The sequence below is a fragment of the Procambarus clarkii genome, chromosome 7 (assembly GCF_040958095.1).
Source record: "Procambarus clarkii isolate CNS0578487 chromosome 7, FALCON_Pclarkii_2.0, whole genome shotgun sequence".
NCBI classification, from domain to species: Eukaryota; Metazoa; Arthropoda; class Malacostraca; order Decapoda; family Cambaridae; genus Procambarus; species Procambarus clarkii.
The window spans coordinates 11372389-11390195 of record NC_091156.1 but is presented as its reverse complement, the minus strand read 5'-3'; the positions used below and the strand labels follow the sequence as shown (position 1 = coordinate 11390195).

At 44.9% G+C, this 17807-nt stretch overlaps 1 protein-coding gene across 4 annotated transcripts in view; it reads right to left on the bottom strand.

Moving 5' to 3' along the window:
- The window catches only part of LOC123761303 (sodium-dependent phosphate transport protein 2B), a 49093-nt gene that overhangs the window by 12161 nt on the left and 19125 nt on the right, over window positions 1-17807 (bottom strand). For 2 of the 4 annotated variants that reach the window (XM_045747234.2, XM_045747235.2), the window contains exon 3: window positions 7316-7456. In XM_045747234.2, coding sequence (XP_045603190.2) covers window positions 7316-7456 — 141 coding nt within the window. Of the gene's footprint in view, window positions 1-7315; window positions 7457-15939; window positions 15995-17020; window positions 17167-17807 lie in introns of those variants that run through there. The other 2 variants (XM_045747237.2, XM_069312925.1) reach the window with 2 other exon arrangements.

Sequence of the window (17807 nt, the reverse complement as noted above, 5' to 3'; positions counted from 1 at the left end):
CTGCACCTGAATACCATAAATATAAAACGTCATTGTTTAAATCACAAATCCAAAAACGAAAAGGATATTAGACAAAAACTAAATCGTCAGGAATATTGTTGCGAATCCCGTGTACCTGACGAAGGTGGTGATGCGATTTGATTGTTCACTTCTTTACGCACAGGTTCGACAAGTAGATACATCAAGGAGCTTAACAACTAACTAAAAACGTTACGTTTCAGGTGGACGAGTCTGGCACTGCTCATAGCAGCCCCTGCACCGTTATTGTTATGTCTCTGTTGACGTAACTATGTGGTGGTAACACACAAACGATGCAGACCCATCCAGGAGGATATAGTTGACCTCTGACCTGCTGACCTTACACCGGTTTCTGATGACCTCTCTCCCTCCTTACTTCCTATTCAACCACCACCAAATTGCAACTCCCCCCTCCCCAACCGTCCAAGTGGTTGGGCACCATTTCTTCCCCCCATCCTATCCCAGATCGTTATCCTGACCCCTTTCCCAGTGCTATATAGCCATAATGGCTTGGCGCTTTCCCTCGATAATTCCTTCCTTCCCCCCTCCCAATAAAAATATTACTACCCTCCCCTACGGAAATCCTCCTCCTTACCCCTCACTTCCTTTTAACCCACGACTAAACTACCTAACCTTGAAGTGTGAGTAGCGTTTATGACATGCCCCGAAAAGCGATCCTGGTCGCCCGGGTAGTGAGAATAGTACCAGACCCGGAACACTCCATCATGCCCCGCACCTCAGGGCATGATACCTCTCCCTACACAAAGGAATCCAGAACAGGACCACATGGGCACCCAGAACAGCTGACGGACCACATGGGCACCCAGAACAGCTGACGGACCACATGGGCACCCAGAACAGCCGACGGACCACATGGGGCCCCCAGAACAGCTGACGGACCACATGGGGCCCCCAGAACAGCTGACGGACCACATGGGGCCCCCAGAACAGCTGACGGACCACACGGGCCCCCAGAACAACTGACGGACCACATGGGGCCCCCAGAACAGCTGACGGACCACATGGGGCCCCCAGAACAGCTGACGGACCACACGGGCACCCAGAACAGCTGACGGACCACACGGGCACCCAGAACAAGGAACAATCAGGCGGAACTTAGCACCACACTTCCTTGAAAGGGTTGTTGATGCTCATATTTTTTGTTTTGTTTGGGGTGCGGGCACAAGTATGTATATAAATAGAGGTCTTCTCCAAGGACACCAGTGACCTCTGACCTTTGTGTGCAGGTGCCTTCGTCCGTATCCCACCCCCCCCCCCCTCACCCCGATACCACAAGGATCCAAAACCTGTACAGACATGAAAATTATGACGTCATAGTGGCGTCACACATCGTGCACACCACATACAAGAAGTTGTTGTTTTTGTATCATATTTGCGTTACGACGGGACGGGACATTGGGATGGGTTCGGTTAGTTTGTAGAGTAGCAATGACGTGGAGGGTTGCATACCTTTCTACGGTCTTGGATCCTACTCTCAGTCATTACCGGACACACAACTGACATGGAACACACATATACGGGCTCACCATAGCCCGTGCTACTTGGATCTTTTAGTTCCAGGTAGCGAATCTTTAACAACAACAACAACAACAACAACAACAACGGAACACACAACCGAGTTTAATAAGGACCTAGAAACTCTAATCAAACAGGATTCGGACAAAAAAAAACATACTGGGGATTTAATACACGCACACCAAATAAATATATTAACATCCTGTTTCTTAATTACAGAAGTGAATCCAAAAAATTCCCTTCACATGGTGGTGCTGACGATGAAGAAGTGTTGATGGTGGTGGTGATTATGAGGACGAAGTGTTGTAAGTGATGGTGATCTTGAAGGTAGTGTGGTATTGATGTCGGTGTTGAGGAAGGTAATGGTGATATGAGAAAGTTCAAGCACCTTGCTGTTGTATCTAGAGTTTCAAGGGGGCAGAGTCACCTGACCACCTGGCCATCGCCGCCACACCACATACGACAAGTTTTTCTCCTGTCCTGCTCTCACTCCTGCCCACCTCATCTCTTTTCACACGCTTTTAAGAGCCAGTGCAACTGCGGCTTCTGCACTTCTCAAGTAGCGGAAGATACAATCTTACTAGTATTTTTTTTCCCTAATTCTTGTAACCGGATTATTCGAGTAAAATAGTAACATATACGCTCTTGGGAATATTAAGACCGTAGTATTTCAGAACACGAGACGTGCAGCTCTCGCCAATGTTAAACACAACCTCAAGTCCAATTGTCGGAGTAAGAGTAATCAAATTATATGAAGAATTTGAGAGAAGAATGGGAGATGGTTATGAGGGGAAGTAGTGGTGCTCCAAGAGGAGATGCTATGGATCTAAAGTGAATAGAGAAAGACCACAATAATAGGCATTCTTATGGGCACTATCTAGGCAATAGGCTATGATCTCGACACAATCTACCAGACACAAAAAAAATAAATTTATTTCAAAAAACATAAATAATTTATTTGGTCGGTTGGCATACTGTGTCTATCAACTATTTTTTATTATTCTGACAAAATATTGAAGGTGTACGATGGGATCGAACCCACATCCCTGGAGGTCATTCACGAGTGGCTCTAGTTCGAAATATACTGTACAGCTGGCTGCACGTAATAAAGTATTTGGCTGCTACATTGCCAGCATTTTATTGGTATTATACTCATGAGCACCATTGAACTCCTTAGCCTCACTAGCAAGCATCACCACCGCACCACCAACACGTAGCAAACACCATCATTCCCCTTCCTGATAAAACTGACTCCAGTCTGGTCAGTTTTGTGTTAATATCAATGTTGTTGATGTTACAGTTGTCTTGTACAAGTGTCCGCAGCTGGCTCTTCATGTGTCCGTCCGTCCGTCCACGTGCTCACCACCACCTGGGAGCTGAGGTCAGCAACAGTACGTAACCAGCAGATAAACAAAAAAGTTATCCTTTCCTGTGGGCAACCTTGCAGACACATGCGCTAATGACTTCCCTGAGCTCACTTGCAACATACAAGAAGGGGCTAAATTACTGTTGCAAGACCTTATGTGCGCTGCATATCAATTGGTCTTTATGCGGGTACTCGCCTAAGTACTCGCTTTACTCATCTATTCACCTGAAACTGTATATCGAGTTATCAACAACTTCTTCATTTAATCCATTCCATTTGTATACTACTATTATGCTAAACAAGTTTCCCGTGATGTCTGTGACAGCTTTGTCTGGAATTTACATTCGTTTTCCCCTTATTTTGCTGTTCGTATCTTTGTCTAAGAAAAATTCTCATTAGAATTTTGAATGTCGGTATTATGTCCATTCTGTACAGTTTTACCAATCACTCGCTTCATGCCCGACTTAATGTCTTCCATATGCTTGGTGGGTAGAGCACAAAGACTCGCTTTATGCCCACTGTGCACCAACCATCCGACCCACCATCCACTTTAGGAAAGTTTTCCAATACAAATACGACCCACCGGCCACTTTGTGAAGGTTATTCAATACAAATTCACTAAATCGTTGCAGTAACGATGTTAAGCGCAAGAATGTCGTCGAGCCGCTTGAGCGGTGCTGCTGGAACTTTGTTTTTTTGTTTTGTTATCAGCAGGTTGAATTTTCCTTCCTGTTTCCTTATGAATTTCTCGTCACTTTACCCCTGTTTACTCAGTGAGTCCCGACAAGGAGTCCCTACATCATGGTATATGATGGTCGCTGGCAAGAGATTCGTTAGCTGGATACTAAGATTTAATCAGTGATTTCTTGAGATGTTAAATTACGGGATTTGATAAGGAATCATTAGCAAAAGAGAAACATAAGCCAGACACCACACGGTCCGGCAGAATAATTAGTTGAAATATATACACATGAATTTTGTGTGTATATATTTCAAATATATACACATGATATATTTGTATGTGTGTGTGTGTGTGTGTGTGTGTGTGTGTGTGTGTGTGTGTGTGTGTGTGTGTGTGTGTGTGTGTGTGTGTGTGTGTATTCACGTACTTGCAAGAATCGAGCTCCGTCTCCTTGGCCCTGCCTTTCTATATATCTATAAATCTATCAATTTTTGTAAAATCTCTTGTATGTATGTACCTTACCTGAATAAACATTTATTATTATTATTTTCATCCAACAACCATCTGGTATGTACGTGTGTGTGAATACCCATTTGCAATGAATCGGGTGTTTGCCCAAGTCTTTGACTGCATGTGTTCAGCTGTTCGAGCTGTGAGGTCACCTAGGCGACCCTTGGGAAAGGTCAGGCCCAGCCAGTTGTCACCTGACCTGACATATTTCAAGCCAGCCTGCCCTCCTGAGGTTTGCTAACGTCAATAAACTGTCGCACTAAAGGGCCCTATGCTAACCTACCAGAGGACCACAAATAGAAAAGGGGACAGTATGTCAATTTTGCGAGGCGCTACCATTTTCTAGTACGGCGATTTTTTTTGTCTTTTGTAAAATATACGTCAAAATACGACGTTCTATTAGGAGGACGGGTTGTTGAAAGTTAGCAAGATGTAGCCGGTAAACTAACTGAACGAGACACTCCATAAATTGGCCTTGATCTACTTACACTCAAAGTTAGATGTTCTATTGTGCCAGAGGTTATCATGCATTTTGTATTTGTAGAGAAATAAAACAATCAGTCTAAAACTCTAATGGTCTCTTGAGCTGCTTGCCCTCTAACTTGGAATATCGCTGAGGCTGGTCCTGTTTACCTCACAGGTAAAACAAGACCTACCAGGACCTGCTGTAGGTCCTGTTTATACACAACTATTTTCACTCCTGTATATCTCCGGTCAATACTTTTATATTTCCAGGTAATATACTGCTATACAGTCCTTAAAACTTATTCCACATTTTATTAAAAAAATGAAACTACATTTATCTAGTTTTTTCTTGCAAACTCTACCCATTTCAATCCACAGTTTCGTGTTCTATCGAGAGGTAATATTTGTTAGAAACCTTTAATGTGGGAAATGTGTTCATGTGGGCATAGGGCATTCACCCTATGCCCCTGTTACCTAGCAGTAAAATAGGTACCTGGGTGTTAGTCAGCTGTCACGGGCTGCTTCCTGGGGGTGGAGGCCTGGTCGAGGACCGGGCCACGGGGACACTAAAAAGCCCCTAAATCATCTCAAGATAACCTCAAGAAGATATTGAGCCAGCTGGAGATGACTCAGGTCACCAGATAAACAGTGACCCACCTCCCTCTCTCCCTGGCCTGGCGTCCTCACTGTGACGACCTCCTGGCAACCTTAACTTTTACTCAAACGAGATTTCTGGCGCTCGACCGAGGTGCTACTTCGCGCTAGTATTAACATTTATGGTGACGGCTCAACCATAAGCAAAATCTAATGGTGAGGCTCTTAATGGGCATCACTATACACCGTGTTTGTGTGTGTTTTTTTTTATAACTGAAAAATGACACCATTAAATGCCAAATATGTTTACATATAAAGAAGTAAACTCATGAAGTCAGCAACCATTTAGGCCTAAAAACTAGCAGACCTCCTAGCCGTAGGTTATAGGCTTCAACAGCAGCAGCAGCAACAACAGTAGCAGCTACAGCAGAAGCAGCAGCTACAGCAGCCACAGCAGCAGTAGCCACAGCAGCAACAGCAAAGAACGTTTCTTCCTGACATTCACTCTGATGACGCTGGTCAGAGGCAGGTCACCACAGTTCCCGACAGCAAGAACTACAATTCAACACGACCAATTCGCGCCGGCTCATGTGTGCCACACCTTAACAACCGATGAAACATGTTGATTACCTCATAATCACCACCGAGCCCAGCCGAGGGCTACTGACTCAACACAGGACTGTGCCACAGCGTCTCAATAAGTGGCTCTAACAACAGTTTGAAGCGTTGTAACCAAGAACGTTTTCGACAAGTTTGATAGATATATCTTTACGCTAAATTTAGGTAAATTTCAAACAGTGGCTACTGAGAAATTAAACAAAATATTAACACATTAAATTGCACAAGCAGCACGTATACTCTAGTCCTGGACTATGTATACGCTCAGTACATATACATCATGAAGTGGAGTACACCTCTTGGTACATATAGATATACATATCCCTTGTTATTATTGACGTGCAGGCGATGAGTCACAATAACGTGGCTAAAGTAAGTTGACCAGACCACACACTAGAAGGTGAAAGGACGACGACGTTTCGGTCCGTCCTGGACCATTCTCAAGTCGATTGTGAATGGATCACAATTGATCACAATCGACTTGAGAATGGTCCAGGACGGACCGAAACGTCGTCGTCCCTTCACCTTCTAGTGTGTGGTCTGGTCAATTATTGACGTGTAATTTGGATTAACACTACTAAACACGTGTTATAAAATCTGTATCATCAGTATCGCCCAGTTACGGGAGATATTAGTGACAGCAGGAATATATATTTCAGAGACCCGTGACCGCTGCACTATATAGATACCGTAAGCCAGTGTTGAAAGTTCTTCAGGAGATCACTTACAAACAATGTTTCTCTAAAGGAGAAGGTTCAACCTTGTCTCATACCGACGGCTGTAAAACTCCAGAAAAACTAGTTTGTGCACTCGAGGTGGTGTTGGCCGACCGTCAAAACATTGAAATTGAAATTGAAATTGAAATAAGTTTATTGAGGTAAAATACACACAAAGGGATGAGGTAGCTCAAGCTATTCTCACCCCGTTCAGTACAACGTGTTAATATATACATAGACACACATCACAAATAAACATATTACCAAACATTCTGAGAGGTAAACATATACATTTCCTCCTTCACAAGTAGTATAGTAAGGTCAAAACATTGATCCCTGCCTCGAGTGCAAATGTTTATATTGTTGTGATACATTGAGACTGTTGGAAGGCAGAAATGGCCAAGGCTACTCTATCCATTTTTAGGAACTATTATTAACTCAGTAAACTTATTTTATTAAGGTCGACGTTGAGATCTCAAGAAATCTTTGCACTTTTGACGAGGGGCGAAAGAAACGCGAGAAAAACTCGCTATGCATGATTTTTTGGTGTGTGAAATTAACCTACAGTGAACAATGACATGTAATTTATATATTCCGATCTCAAGTCCACAGTTCAAAACGCTCCTTCGTCTGGCTCTAGTACTCCCGCTGCTCTGCTCAAACATTACTAAGTGGAGAAAAACCAGTTTGTCTCTACCTATTCCACTCAAGCGAATCGGATCCAAAGCCTACAGCAAAAACAATTATTACACGGAATATTATACACAATGTATAAAACATCTGGAAAATAAAATAGTTCGGAGGGCCTACCTGTAGTCTTGCCAGCGATGAGTCTGAAGGATGAAGAGAGGAAGTCGAGGGAGCAGATGAAGAGGTAGAGGAAGCCCAGGACGAGGACCACCTTGGAGATGTTAATCAGGACCCTCTTCACCTTCTGCGTCCCCGTCAGGTCTGCGGGAAGAACAACACACACAAGGGCAGTCAGTCACACCGTCTGCACACACAAGGTGAACTTTCAAAACGCCGCAGAGATTGTTCAGAATGACAGGGTTAATTGTGAAGCTCTTTTTGTCAACTAGAAACTTTATAATTTTAGTTTCGAGTAAATTTAGTGAGGCACAATAAGTTGGTATAGAAGTGTTTTCTCATTAGGTATACTTTATAAGGAAAAGTTATCACATTAATACAAGTTTATAAGCCTTTATTCATTAAGTAAACTTATTAATGAAACGCCTTACCTACTATCCATACACGCCCACACACACACACACACACACACACACTAGTTTTCTGTCCGACAAAACGAATTATACTTTAGTCCATGGACTCTGAGAAGATCAATACACCTTGCGGAATACATATTCCTTGTTTAATGATTCTGATTGCGACAGTGTGGCAAATAAACTTAATCCATGATCAATATAGCTCAATACCCGCATATTACCGTCTGAATTACGCAAATGAATTAAGTACAATCTTACGAATACTAAACAGGAACATTAACAAAATTAATTGTAGCAAATGGTTAGTGTAAAGATTATTTAATAGCTAATATTATGACAGGCGACAAATAGGTAAATGACACCCAATGACCTAAGTGAGGGTATTTTACCTATGATTGCTGGGTGTAATAATCAATAAATTTGTATGTAAAATTCACCGGTGCAATATAACAGTGACTCAAGATGGGAAAATTACTGTTGTCGGTACTGAGAACCAGCATTAACTTCTCCACGTGGAGGAGTTAATGTAGCCGGCAACTATAGGATACAAATTACTGGTGACATTAATTCCCTTGTGTATTGTGAGTGTTTGTGTTGTGGTTTGGTCAGTGTATTGTGAGCGTTTGGTCAGTGTATTGTGAGGGTTTGGTCAGTATTGTGAGCGTTTGGTCAGTGTATTGTGAGCGTTTGGTCATTGTATTGTGTGTTGTGGTTTGGTCAGTGTATTGTGAGTGTTTGAGTGTGAAGCTTGTGTGATGTGTGTTGCATGTTTGGCACAGACACGACACCTAACGTAATCCTGGACAAATCCAACAGTAGCCTTGATGGGGGGTTCGAATCCATGCGCTGAGTGTTCCTATGCTCGACTCTAGTCTAATCTCTAGTGCGTAATCCTGGAGGTTGTTCAGTAAGCTAGTTCGTGGCCAGCTATACCCATCTGGCGATGACTTTCCTGGACGTACGAACAACGAGACGCTGCCTCCTACGCAACGACAATTAATGGCATGACTCTAAACATCATTTTTCCCCAATTCAAGGCAAAGCCTGCGAGCGTGCTTAGGCATGGAGACCCAGATAATAGGGGCCAGGACTCTTCAAGATATTTACGCGACCATTTACAAAACCTGTACATGTATAATCACTGAGGCTTTATTTTCAATTATTAAATAGTTTATAAGCTTCACTATCCAAGATTATTATTGTTGTAAACAACCTCGTAGCCTTCCGGAACTCACATTGTTTACGCCGTTATAACTGAGAAAAGATGCACAGGTTTCGTAAGTAATTGCGTAAATGCTTGAAGAGTTCTGATCTAGGACGGTCACACGTTCACGCCAGCCAACGCAGGAGTTATTGATGATAACGGCCAAGGGAGTGCCACCTGTTATATGTGGGAGAGTGAGAGAAGAGAGAGAGAGAAGAGAGCGAGAGAAGAGAGAGAGGGAAGAGGGAGAAGGGAAGTGTGAAGAACAGCTTCTGGATTCTTCCAACTCCTTGTAATTGACTTTACAACAATTGCATGCCAATTCACACACAACCAATACTCAACATTCTGGTTGTGGGCAGAGGTGGTGTGGAGGTGATTGGTATTGTTATAGATTCAGCTATTCGGAACACGTTCCAAGTAGCACGGGCTATGGTGAGCCCGTAAGGTGTGAAGGTGTGGGTTTAGGCTAAAGCACCAAGTGTTACACACACAACACAACCATGATATGCCCCCCCCCCTCACATGTAGATGTGCTGCACCCTTTGTTGTCTACCTGCTGACTGTTCCGAGGATCATTTCCCCACGGCCCGGTCTATGGTCAGACCTCCTGGTTGGAGGTGGCATTGCCCGCGATGTAAGAAGGATGATAGGGAGGAGATGCATAAAAGGCCCATGGTTCGAGACTCCTACATCCCGGGTGAATGGAATAGGAATGTTCCCAAATATAAAATAATATAGTTATATATTAGCATACTGTGCATATTTTGGCATAAGTTAGGTTAGGTGTTTAGGCGATTATTTGTATTTGTGGTACGTGGGTGAAGCATTTACAGCGTTGGGGTTCGAACAAAAGTCGACAGCGAAGCCCTTTTTCCGGAAGTGTTCGGACGTCATCAGTTGTTAATCGTGTGTAAATCGTTTTTCATTCATAAACGGGGGGTTGGCGGGTGCATGGAATGGACTTTGGCCTTTGTTTACGAGTACTGGCTGCACAATGAAAGACCCTCGTTTGTGAATCTCTGACGCTTGGAGATTCTCAGCTGTACCGTACGCATGTATTCTACGCATGTATCCTACGTCTGTACCCTATACCTGTACCCTACACCGGAGGGCTTCGTCTTCTGTACTTCAGAACTAGAGTAACAAGGTTATTTTTACAGTTTATTTATTTTATTAAATTCTTCTTCTGTGTCCCGAACATCGCGGTGTTCTCTGAGGCCACTTGGGTGTAACACCAGACTAGATTTAATAAGTTTTCTCTTGCTCAACAGTATTACAAGCAAGGCATTCGAGGGCCAGCAGGAAACACACTTACGTGCAATACTGCCACACCCATCCACCCCCCTACCACTCTCACCATCACCCTCACCATCGCTACCCTCACACCACCTCCAAAACTCGGTATCACCATCACCTGCAGTTAATGCAAAATCCCCTGTGAACATCCACATCAGCTGCATTAAACTAACATCACCTGACGTGTAATCTAACAGCGCACTATAACCTAAGACCCAACACCTGAACTCTCTCAACAATGCCTATGGATAGTACAAACAACACCTGTAACAGTCAATGAGGCACCAGTCTCCTCTCAGAAACTGTAATTTGCCACCATCAACCAGGATCACTCACGGAGAGTGTTCGACCATGGCATTACGAACCTGGCCACACGAACAAACGTTTGTTCGACCACCGGCAAAGTACATGCGTGTATAAACTAGCGTTGCAATATCTATAGGTATTGACCTGTGATCTCTGACCAAACAATTTCCTATAAATTAAGGTCAAGGGAATGGTGCCGTGGCTGGATTATCATCACAAAAACGTGTATGGTTCGTCACCGCCCGCGACCACATTCTTATGATAAATTAGGCAAGTGTAACAAGCTGAGTCCCGCAAGGGGCAGTACTAGGTCTTAACTGTTCGTGATACATATTAACTACCCTGTAATTTAGAGGACTTGTGATAGAAAATGTAAGACTATTTTGTCAGACAGCAGCAATACTACAAAAAGTGGCTATTAGTGTTCATAGTAAGTGCAATGTAATGAAACCTGTGTTCCAAGAAATGTTGCTGGAGACAACATATCTTTAGGGAAAAAGCTTCAGTTGTCAGGTGCAGAAATAGATCAGATGTAGAATCTATTACCTCATCTATCACACACTACATCGGCTAACATCAATGTCGTATGCAAGTTTGGTAAATGCAACGACCTCCCACAGGAATTTGAATAAGAAGCCTTCATTATGTTATACGCCATACATGCGAGACAAGTTTCCGAGCATCCTGTTGGAAAAAACACGGATCTCGGTTGAAGAACAAGAAGACTGAGAAGCTCGCACGAGAATGTATGGAATTTTGACACCAGACTGGTAGAAGAGCTGAAGGGCGGGAGCTACGAGGAAGGAATTTACGCGGTAGACCTCTTGACACGAAGGAGCGTACATCAAGGCGAGATATGGTCTCAACTTACAGTTCTTTGTGGTATTGTTTGAGTATAACAGATGTTTTAACGGGAGAAGGAGCTGTTGCAGGGCACGCAGAAGGAGACTGAACACCCAAATGGACATGTAATGGACTTGCAGTGAATGTTTGATAGTGGAGGAGACATGGAAGAAGTCCAGGGAAAAGACGGTGGGCACTGACCCCCATTCTCGCAAGTCAGTTTGATAGAACTTAACAGCATCAGTCGATTGAAAGTTAAGAGGATGACCGAGGAGCTGAAACTCAACACCCGCTAACATCTACATAAACAAGGCTGACTGACACACACATACCAGTGACAAACTATTGACACGCATACCTGCACGCTCTCACCACCTGACACGCCTCTACTTTACAGCAGCTTTGCCAAGCCATAAGCGAGTGAACATGCAAAAAAGTACAATGTCTTTGCTTTTTTTCTCGCCTTGATCTGCAGACGTGTAAAGCAGCCCACACCAGCGGAAGCAAGGAGGAATAGAAATCAGTAGTAGGGTGAAAGTGTTCTTGAGCATTGCAAAAGAACTTCCAGACTTGGGCAATTAGTTCCATTATTGAGATACTGTGTATGTCTGGTGGTGTCGGAGGCCTATCCTGGGCCTCCGACACCGTGGGCCTATCCCAGGCCTATAGGGCCTGTGTTCTGCACTTGTGACGTCTGTTTGGGAGCGGTGTTCGAGTCTTGGCCCTTCAACATTATTCACTAGAGGGGGGAAGAGTAAAATTAACTATCACAATATATACATACATGTATATTCATGTATATTATATATTAGGGTATCCGGCGGTGCCCGGGTCGATCCGGTGACAGGATCTATGACAAAAGACTGTTTTGTTCAAGTATTGGGAGCCCTGGTCGACCCAAGCACGCATGTCAGCATACATCAAGTGTCATGTGTGATACATGTGTGTCAGAATGCATCACATGTCGAAGGAAAACCTTTATATTAAAATGAAATATACAACAAATAAAATAGATTGGAGTTTTACCACATACTTGACACGTGAGGCGTTTGGGGGAGGGGAGACGGGTGAGTGTGAGACTAATCGGGTTGAGTGGGCTCGGAGTGAGAGAGAGAGAGAGAGAGAGAGAGAGAGAGAGAGAGAGAGAGAGAGAGAGAGAGAGAGAGAGAGAGAGAGAGAGAGAGAGAGAGAGTGAGAGTGAGAGTGAGAGTGAGAGTGAGAGAGAGAGAGAGAGAGAGAGTGAGAGAGTGAGAGAGTGAGAGAGTGAGAGAGTGAGAGAGTGAGAGAGTGAGAGAGTGAGAGAGTGAGAGAGTGAGAGAGAGAGAGAGTGAGAGAGTGAGAGTGAGAGTGTGTGTGTGTGTGTATGTGTGTGTGTGTATGTGTGTGTGTGTGTGTGTGTGTGTGTGTGTGTGTGTGTGTGTGTGTGTGTGTGTGTGTGTGTGTGTGTGTGTGTGTGTGTGTGTGTGTGGGGTCTTTTTTTTAAGACAAAAAAATATTTTTTGTCTTCAAAATATGTGACTGGGCTAGCCGTGCTCTTAAATAGTACCATATCTGACCTGGCCATGTTGAGCACTTATCCAAAAGCAATCACAGTGCAGAGTTAGGAGAGGTTAGCCACACGCATCAGGCTTTCAACCTCTGAATAATACGCATTCTGATGTATAGATATAGCTACATATTAACGCAATACTGCAGATATTTAGGAAACCTCTAGCTGTGGTGTGGCATTGACAGGACAGGTGATGATAGAGGTAGAGCATTAGCAGAGACCTGACAAGAGACGGTGACAGCCTAGAATATATTCCAGGCTGTCACATCTGGATCGTAATTTACTGCTCAACGCAGCACCCATTAATTGCAACCAAGACACGCCGACTCGCCCCTAACTCCTGTTGATTAAATTCTAGACCTATGGCAACGCGTTGCGATAGTTCACAACCTATCTTGAGGTTATCTTGAGATGATTTCGGGGCTTTTAGTGTCCCCGCGGCCCGGTCCTCGACCAGGCCTCCACCCCCAGGAAGCAATCCGTGACAGCTGACTAACACCCAGGTACCTATTTTACTGCTAGGCAACAGGGGCATAGGGTGAAAGAAACTCTGCCCATTGTTTCTCGCCGGCGCCTGGGATCGAACCCAGGACCACAGGATCACAAGTCCCGCGTGCTGTCCGCTCGGCCGACCGGCTCCCTATGTGCAATGTGCTGACTGGATAATTTTGCTAATCTGTAGCACATGTGCTACTCTACAATCTGGGCGTTGCGCGCCCTGAAACGCACACAGTTGCGTTCAGTAGAGCAGTCACCGAGCAGCTGACCCTGTTGTAAGGTCACTTTCCTTGCCCTTTGATACAGTTAGGTACTATCTTACCTCTCGGTCCCTGCGTTTATTTCGCTTGACAGATTTTGATGAGGCTGTTTTTATGAGCACACTAAAGGCCGTGACCTAAAAAATTTAAAGGAGTCGATGAAATAATTGAATGAATTGTACGCTGTTCACGACAAAACACTGTTCAAAGGTGAGGTATTGTTAGCAGCGTTTCGTTATGTTCACACGGATTGATTTAGAGAACTTTTTAAAAGAAATATGAATGTCCAACGCGAGAACTGGCAGAATGTAGGACATGCCCTACATAGGCCAACAGGCAGACACAGACGCACACTATATAGTTGAAAAACTGGATTACTTTGGGCCTATACGACAGAGGATTGCAGAAATCTTCATAAAGTCTTGTCCCTAAGTAAACTGATGCTTCCTAGAGTCCAACCGAGATAATTGCAAGATGAAGGAAATAGGAGTAAGAAAGCCAGAATAACAAAACTGAAAGTTATTAGCTCGCCAGGGTCACAGAGAGAAAAAACTGAAAGCAGGCCTCACATTGAACCTAACGTCGATGGCACACACACAAAATTAAATCAATAGCGTACTTGAAATAGCAGGCCATCAAAACCTTAGACAAATGCGCTTTTAAAACGCCATAAACAGCTTACGTGGTGACCAGTGTTAATAGTACACAGTACCTTGGTGGAGGCCCCTCTTCACCTCAAAGCAGAAAACATTGATCGAGAGAGTACAGAAGCTTGGCACAAGACAGGTACCGGAAATGAGCTGACTGAGTTATGGGATAGACTAAGATAACCGAAGCAATGCCACCAAATAGAGAAATAGTGGGGAAATTATTCAGACTTACAAAATATACTTGGGGTACTAAGGTAATAGTTGATTTAGTTGAGGAGTAAGATAACGAGAGTACATGCAGGCGAGTGTTAAGAGTGAGGACAAACGGGCAAAGCATTAAAGTTAAGTTGACCAGACCACACAGTAGAAGGTGAAGGGACGACGTCGTTTCGGTCCGTCCTGGACCATTCTCAAGTCGATCGAGTTGAGAATGGTCCAGGACGGACCGAAACGTCGTCGTCCCTTCACCTTCTAGAGTGTGTGGTCTGGTCAACTTACTTTAGCCACGTTATTGTGACTCATCGCCTGCATTAAAGTCGGGTCATGTTAACTATTATGCAAAGTCTGTTAGGGAGGAACACAGACCCAACCTCCCATCCAACAATTGTACAAATGACGCCAGTGACTCCAATCATCACGTAAACAGATCCAGCAAAGACAATGCAGTCTAACTTTACATATGGCGCAATCTGTTCAGCTGAAGCTAGTTTTTCATTCTCCAGGACGTGGTGAAGCAATGTGTCTACGATGTTCACATGTGGAGAAGCCTGGACAATACCACACTGTTATACCTGGCGTCACTGGACACCTGATCTGAACAATACCTCACTCCTATTTACCTATTAACTGAAATTAACTTTACTACCATTAAGAAGAATTCATGTTTGTATCACTACACCTTACGTCGTCAACATTTCCTAAAACTAGGACATAAGAAATGTGTGATAAAACCACCTACCAGACTTGTGACGTGCCCATGACATGTGGTTCATAGGGCTCACCGTCACTCGTCTCAATTCTATCAATCTAATCTACTGTAACTATCAATTCCTCTCTTCATCTCTCATTCCTCTCACCACCTTCCCCTTCAGCCCGCATGCTGTTCCTTGCTGGTAGATTCTTCCCGTTGTGCATTGTGTCACATGCTGATATTCAGTGTGCATGAGTGAGTGTCAATACGTCTGTTGTTGGGATGCCAGGCGGAGTGTTGCAATGATTAGTCTTGTGTGTGTGTTGCGTTATAATGGCGAGTGTTCTCTCTCCAGTTTATGTGCATTTATAAATTGTGTCTGAAGGGTAGAACTGTTAGCTCTTAGACCCCCGTCTTTCTAGCTATCGGTTGTCTAATGTACTGACTCCAGATCTATTTTTCTTTTACCTGTGCTTAAAAGAGTTTATCATCAGCTTCCAATTCTATCATTCAATTTTTTTTTTATAAACGCCATGACTGTGATTTTTTATAATAAAAATATATTTAATATTGTGTATTTAATTATCTCCAATCATTCTTTATCAAACCCATTCTACTTATTCACTGAAAAAAGTTATTGCATCTGTGATTCCTCTGTCTCTAGTCCCCATCTATGTCACTTGGTTCTTCACCTAGTCCTCCGGGAACGCTTGGACAGAGGCCGCTGATCATCCGAACTGTCGCCCGCAGCAGGAGGCATCGCAGTAGAGCCCACGGCCGGCCGCAAGTCACCGGGCAACACACGATCCGTAAAAACATCAGCCTCACCCACAGGGGGTACAGGCCCACACCCTTCAGGCAACACAGGAGCCGGAGACGGGGCCGGCGGAGGCGAGGAAGCCGACGACAGGGGCGGGTCCGCACCCCCCCACCACCCCGACACCCACACCACCAACCGCACTAACTGGAGTGGCACCCATCACCTTAACTGTCCTCTCACATATTCCAGCCTCCAGCTATGAGGTCGAAAGGAAAGGATGGTACCCCTCACACAAGGGGGTACCATCCACAACTGTTACATCCTCACGCTCGGGCAAGGGAGGAAAATCCGCTTCATGAAACACATTTACCCGATCATACATCCGAGTGTCGCAGGCAGCAGCCAAATGTCCAACGTGGCCACATTTAAAACACGTCCGAGTCTGCCCAAGGTAGGAGAAGCAGACCGTAAAGCCAGCAAGCGCGAGAGAAGAAGGCACATTCCCATTAAGAACGATCTTAGCCGTTCTGTAACCATTACAGAGCCCCTTGACGTCCCCGGTTGTGTATCTACAGGCACGAATAGAGTCTACACGCCCATATCTGGCAAGAGCCCGACGGAGAAGATCCTCAGACATTACAAATGGCGCATTCTTAATAGACACGTATGTGTACTCCACACTCAAATTCGTCACAGCCACAGAGCCACGACCGTTGCTCAGCCCCACCACCTTGTCCTCATACTGGTCGAGAAACCTCCGGAACAAGCCACTCTCGGCGAACTTCACAACTACTCTGTCGTCACGAACAACCTGTAGACCGACGAGATCTTCCACTTTCACACCCATAACCGCAAACAGTGTTGCTGACGACGCCAATATCCACCCGACAGGTAAATGTCAGCCCAGCCGAGTCCTTCCTCCTTAGTGGCGGCACGTAAGTCCCCATACTGAGACTGAAAAAAAGTCACCCTGCAGTGACAAACAACCACCCGTCAGGGCAACCAACAATCACCCAATGTAAACACCAGCAGGGAGACCAGGGGAACGTCCGACCCGGCTGGTGGTTGCCACCACACTCTAGCACCGTAGTGGTAGTTCTACGCTGTTCGTAGTGCCGTTAGCGCTGTTTGGCCCAAGTCTCATAAGCCTGGCTCTTTCACAACCCATTTTCTACTCTTGGGGTGTATTCACTTGCTACAGTCAGCTATGGGTACATTATCTACGCGAGGGCAGCTGACCTTTTCTAAGCAACTCATCTGAGGCTAGCCGGTCACTATGGTCGGGCAAAAAAGATGGGGTCGGGGGCAAACGAACTTACCAGGCCACTCACTCACTCACTCACAAGGTCAAGCGAAGCAGCAGTATCAATGTGTAGAACAGGGCAAACAACCCTTCGTGGCTAGTTTGGTAAGGTCTGACGTGGAGCCAGTGTCAAGGTGAATGTGTCGAGTCGGATACACACACTGCTCACTGTAGCCTAGTGGGGTACACACACACACTGCTCACTGTAGCCTAGTGGGGTACACACACACACTGCTCACTGTAGCCTAGTGGGGTACACACACACACTGCTCACTGTAGCCTAGTGGGGTACACACACACACTGCTCACTGTAGCCTAGTGGGGTACACACACACACTGCTCACTGTAGCCTAGTGGGGTACACACACACACTGCTCACTGTAGCCTAGTGGGGTACACACACACACTGCTCACTGTAGCCTAGTGGGGTACACACACACACTGCTCACTGTAGCCTAGTGGGGTACACACACACTGCTCACTGTAGTCTCACTCCC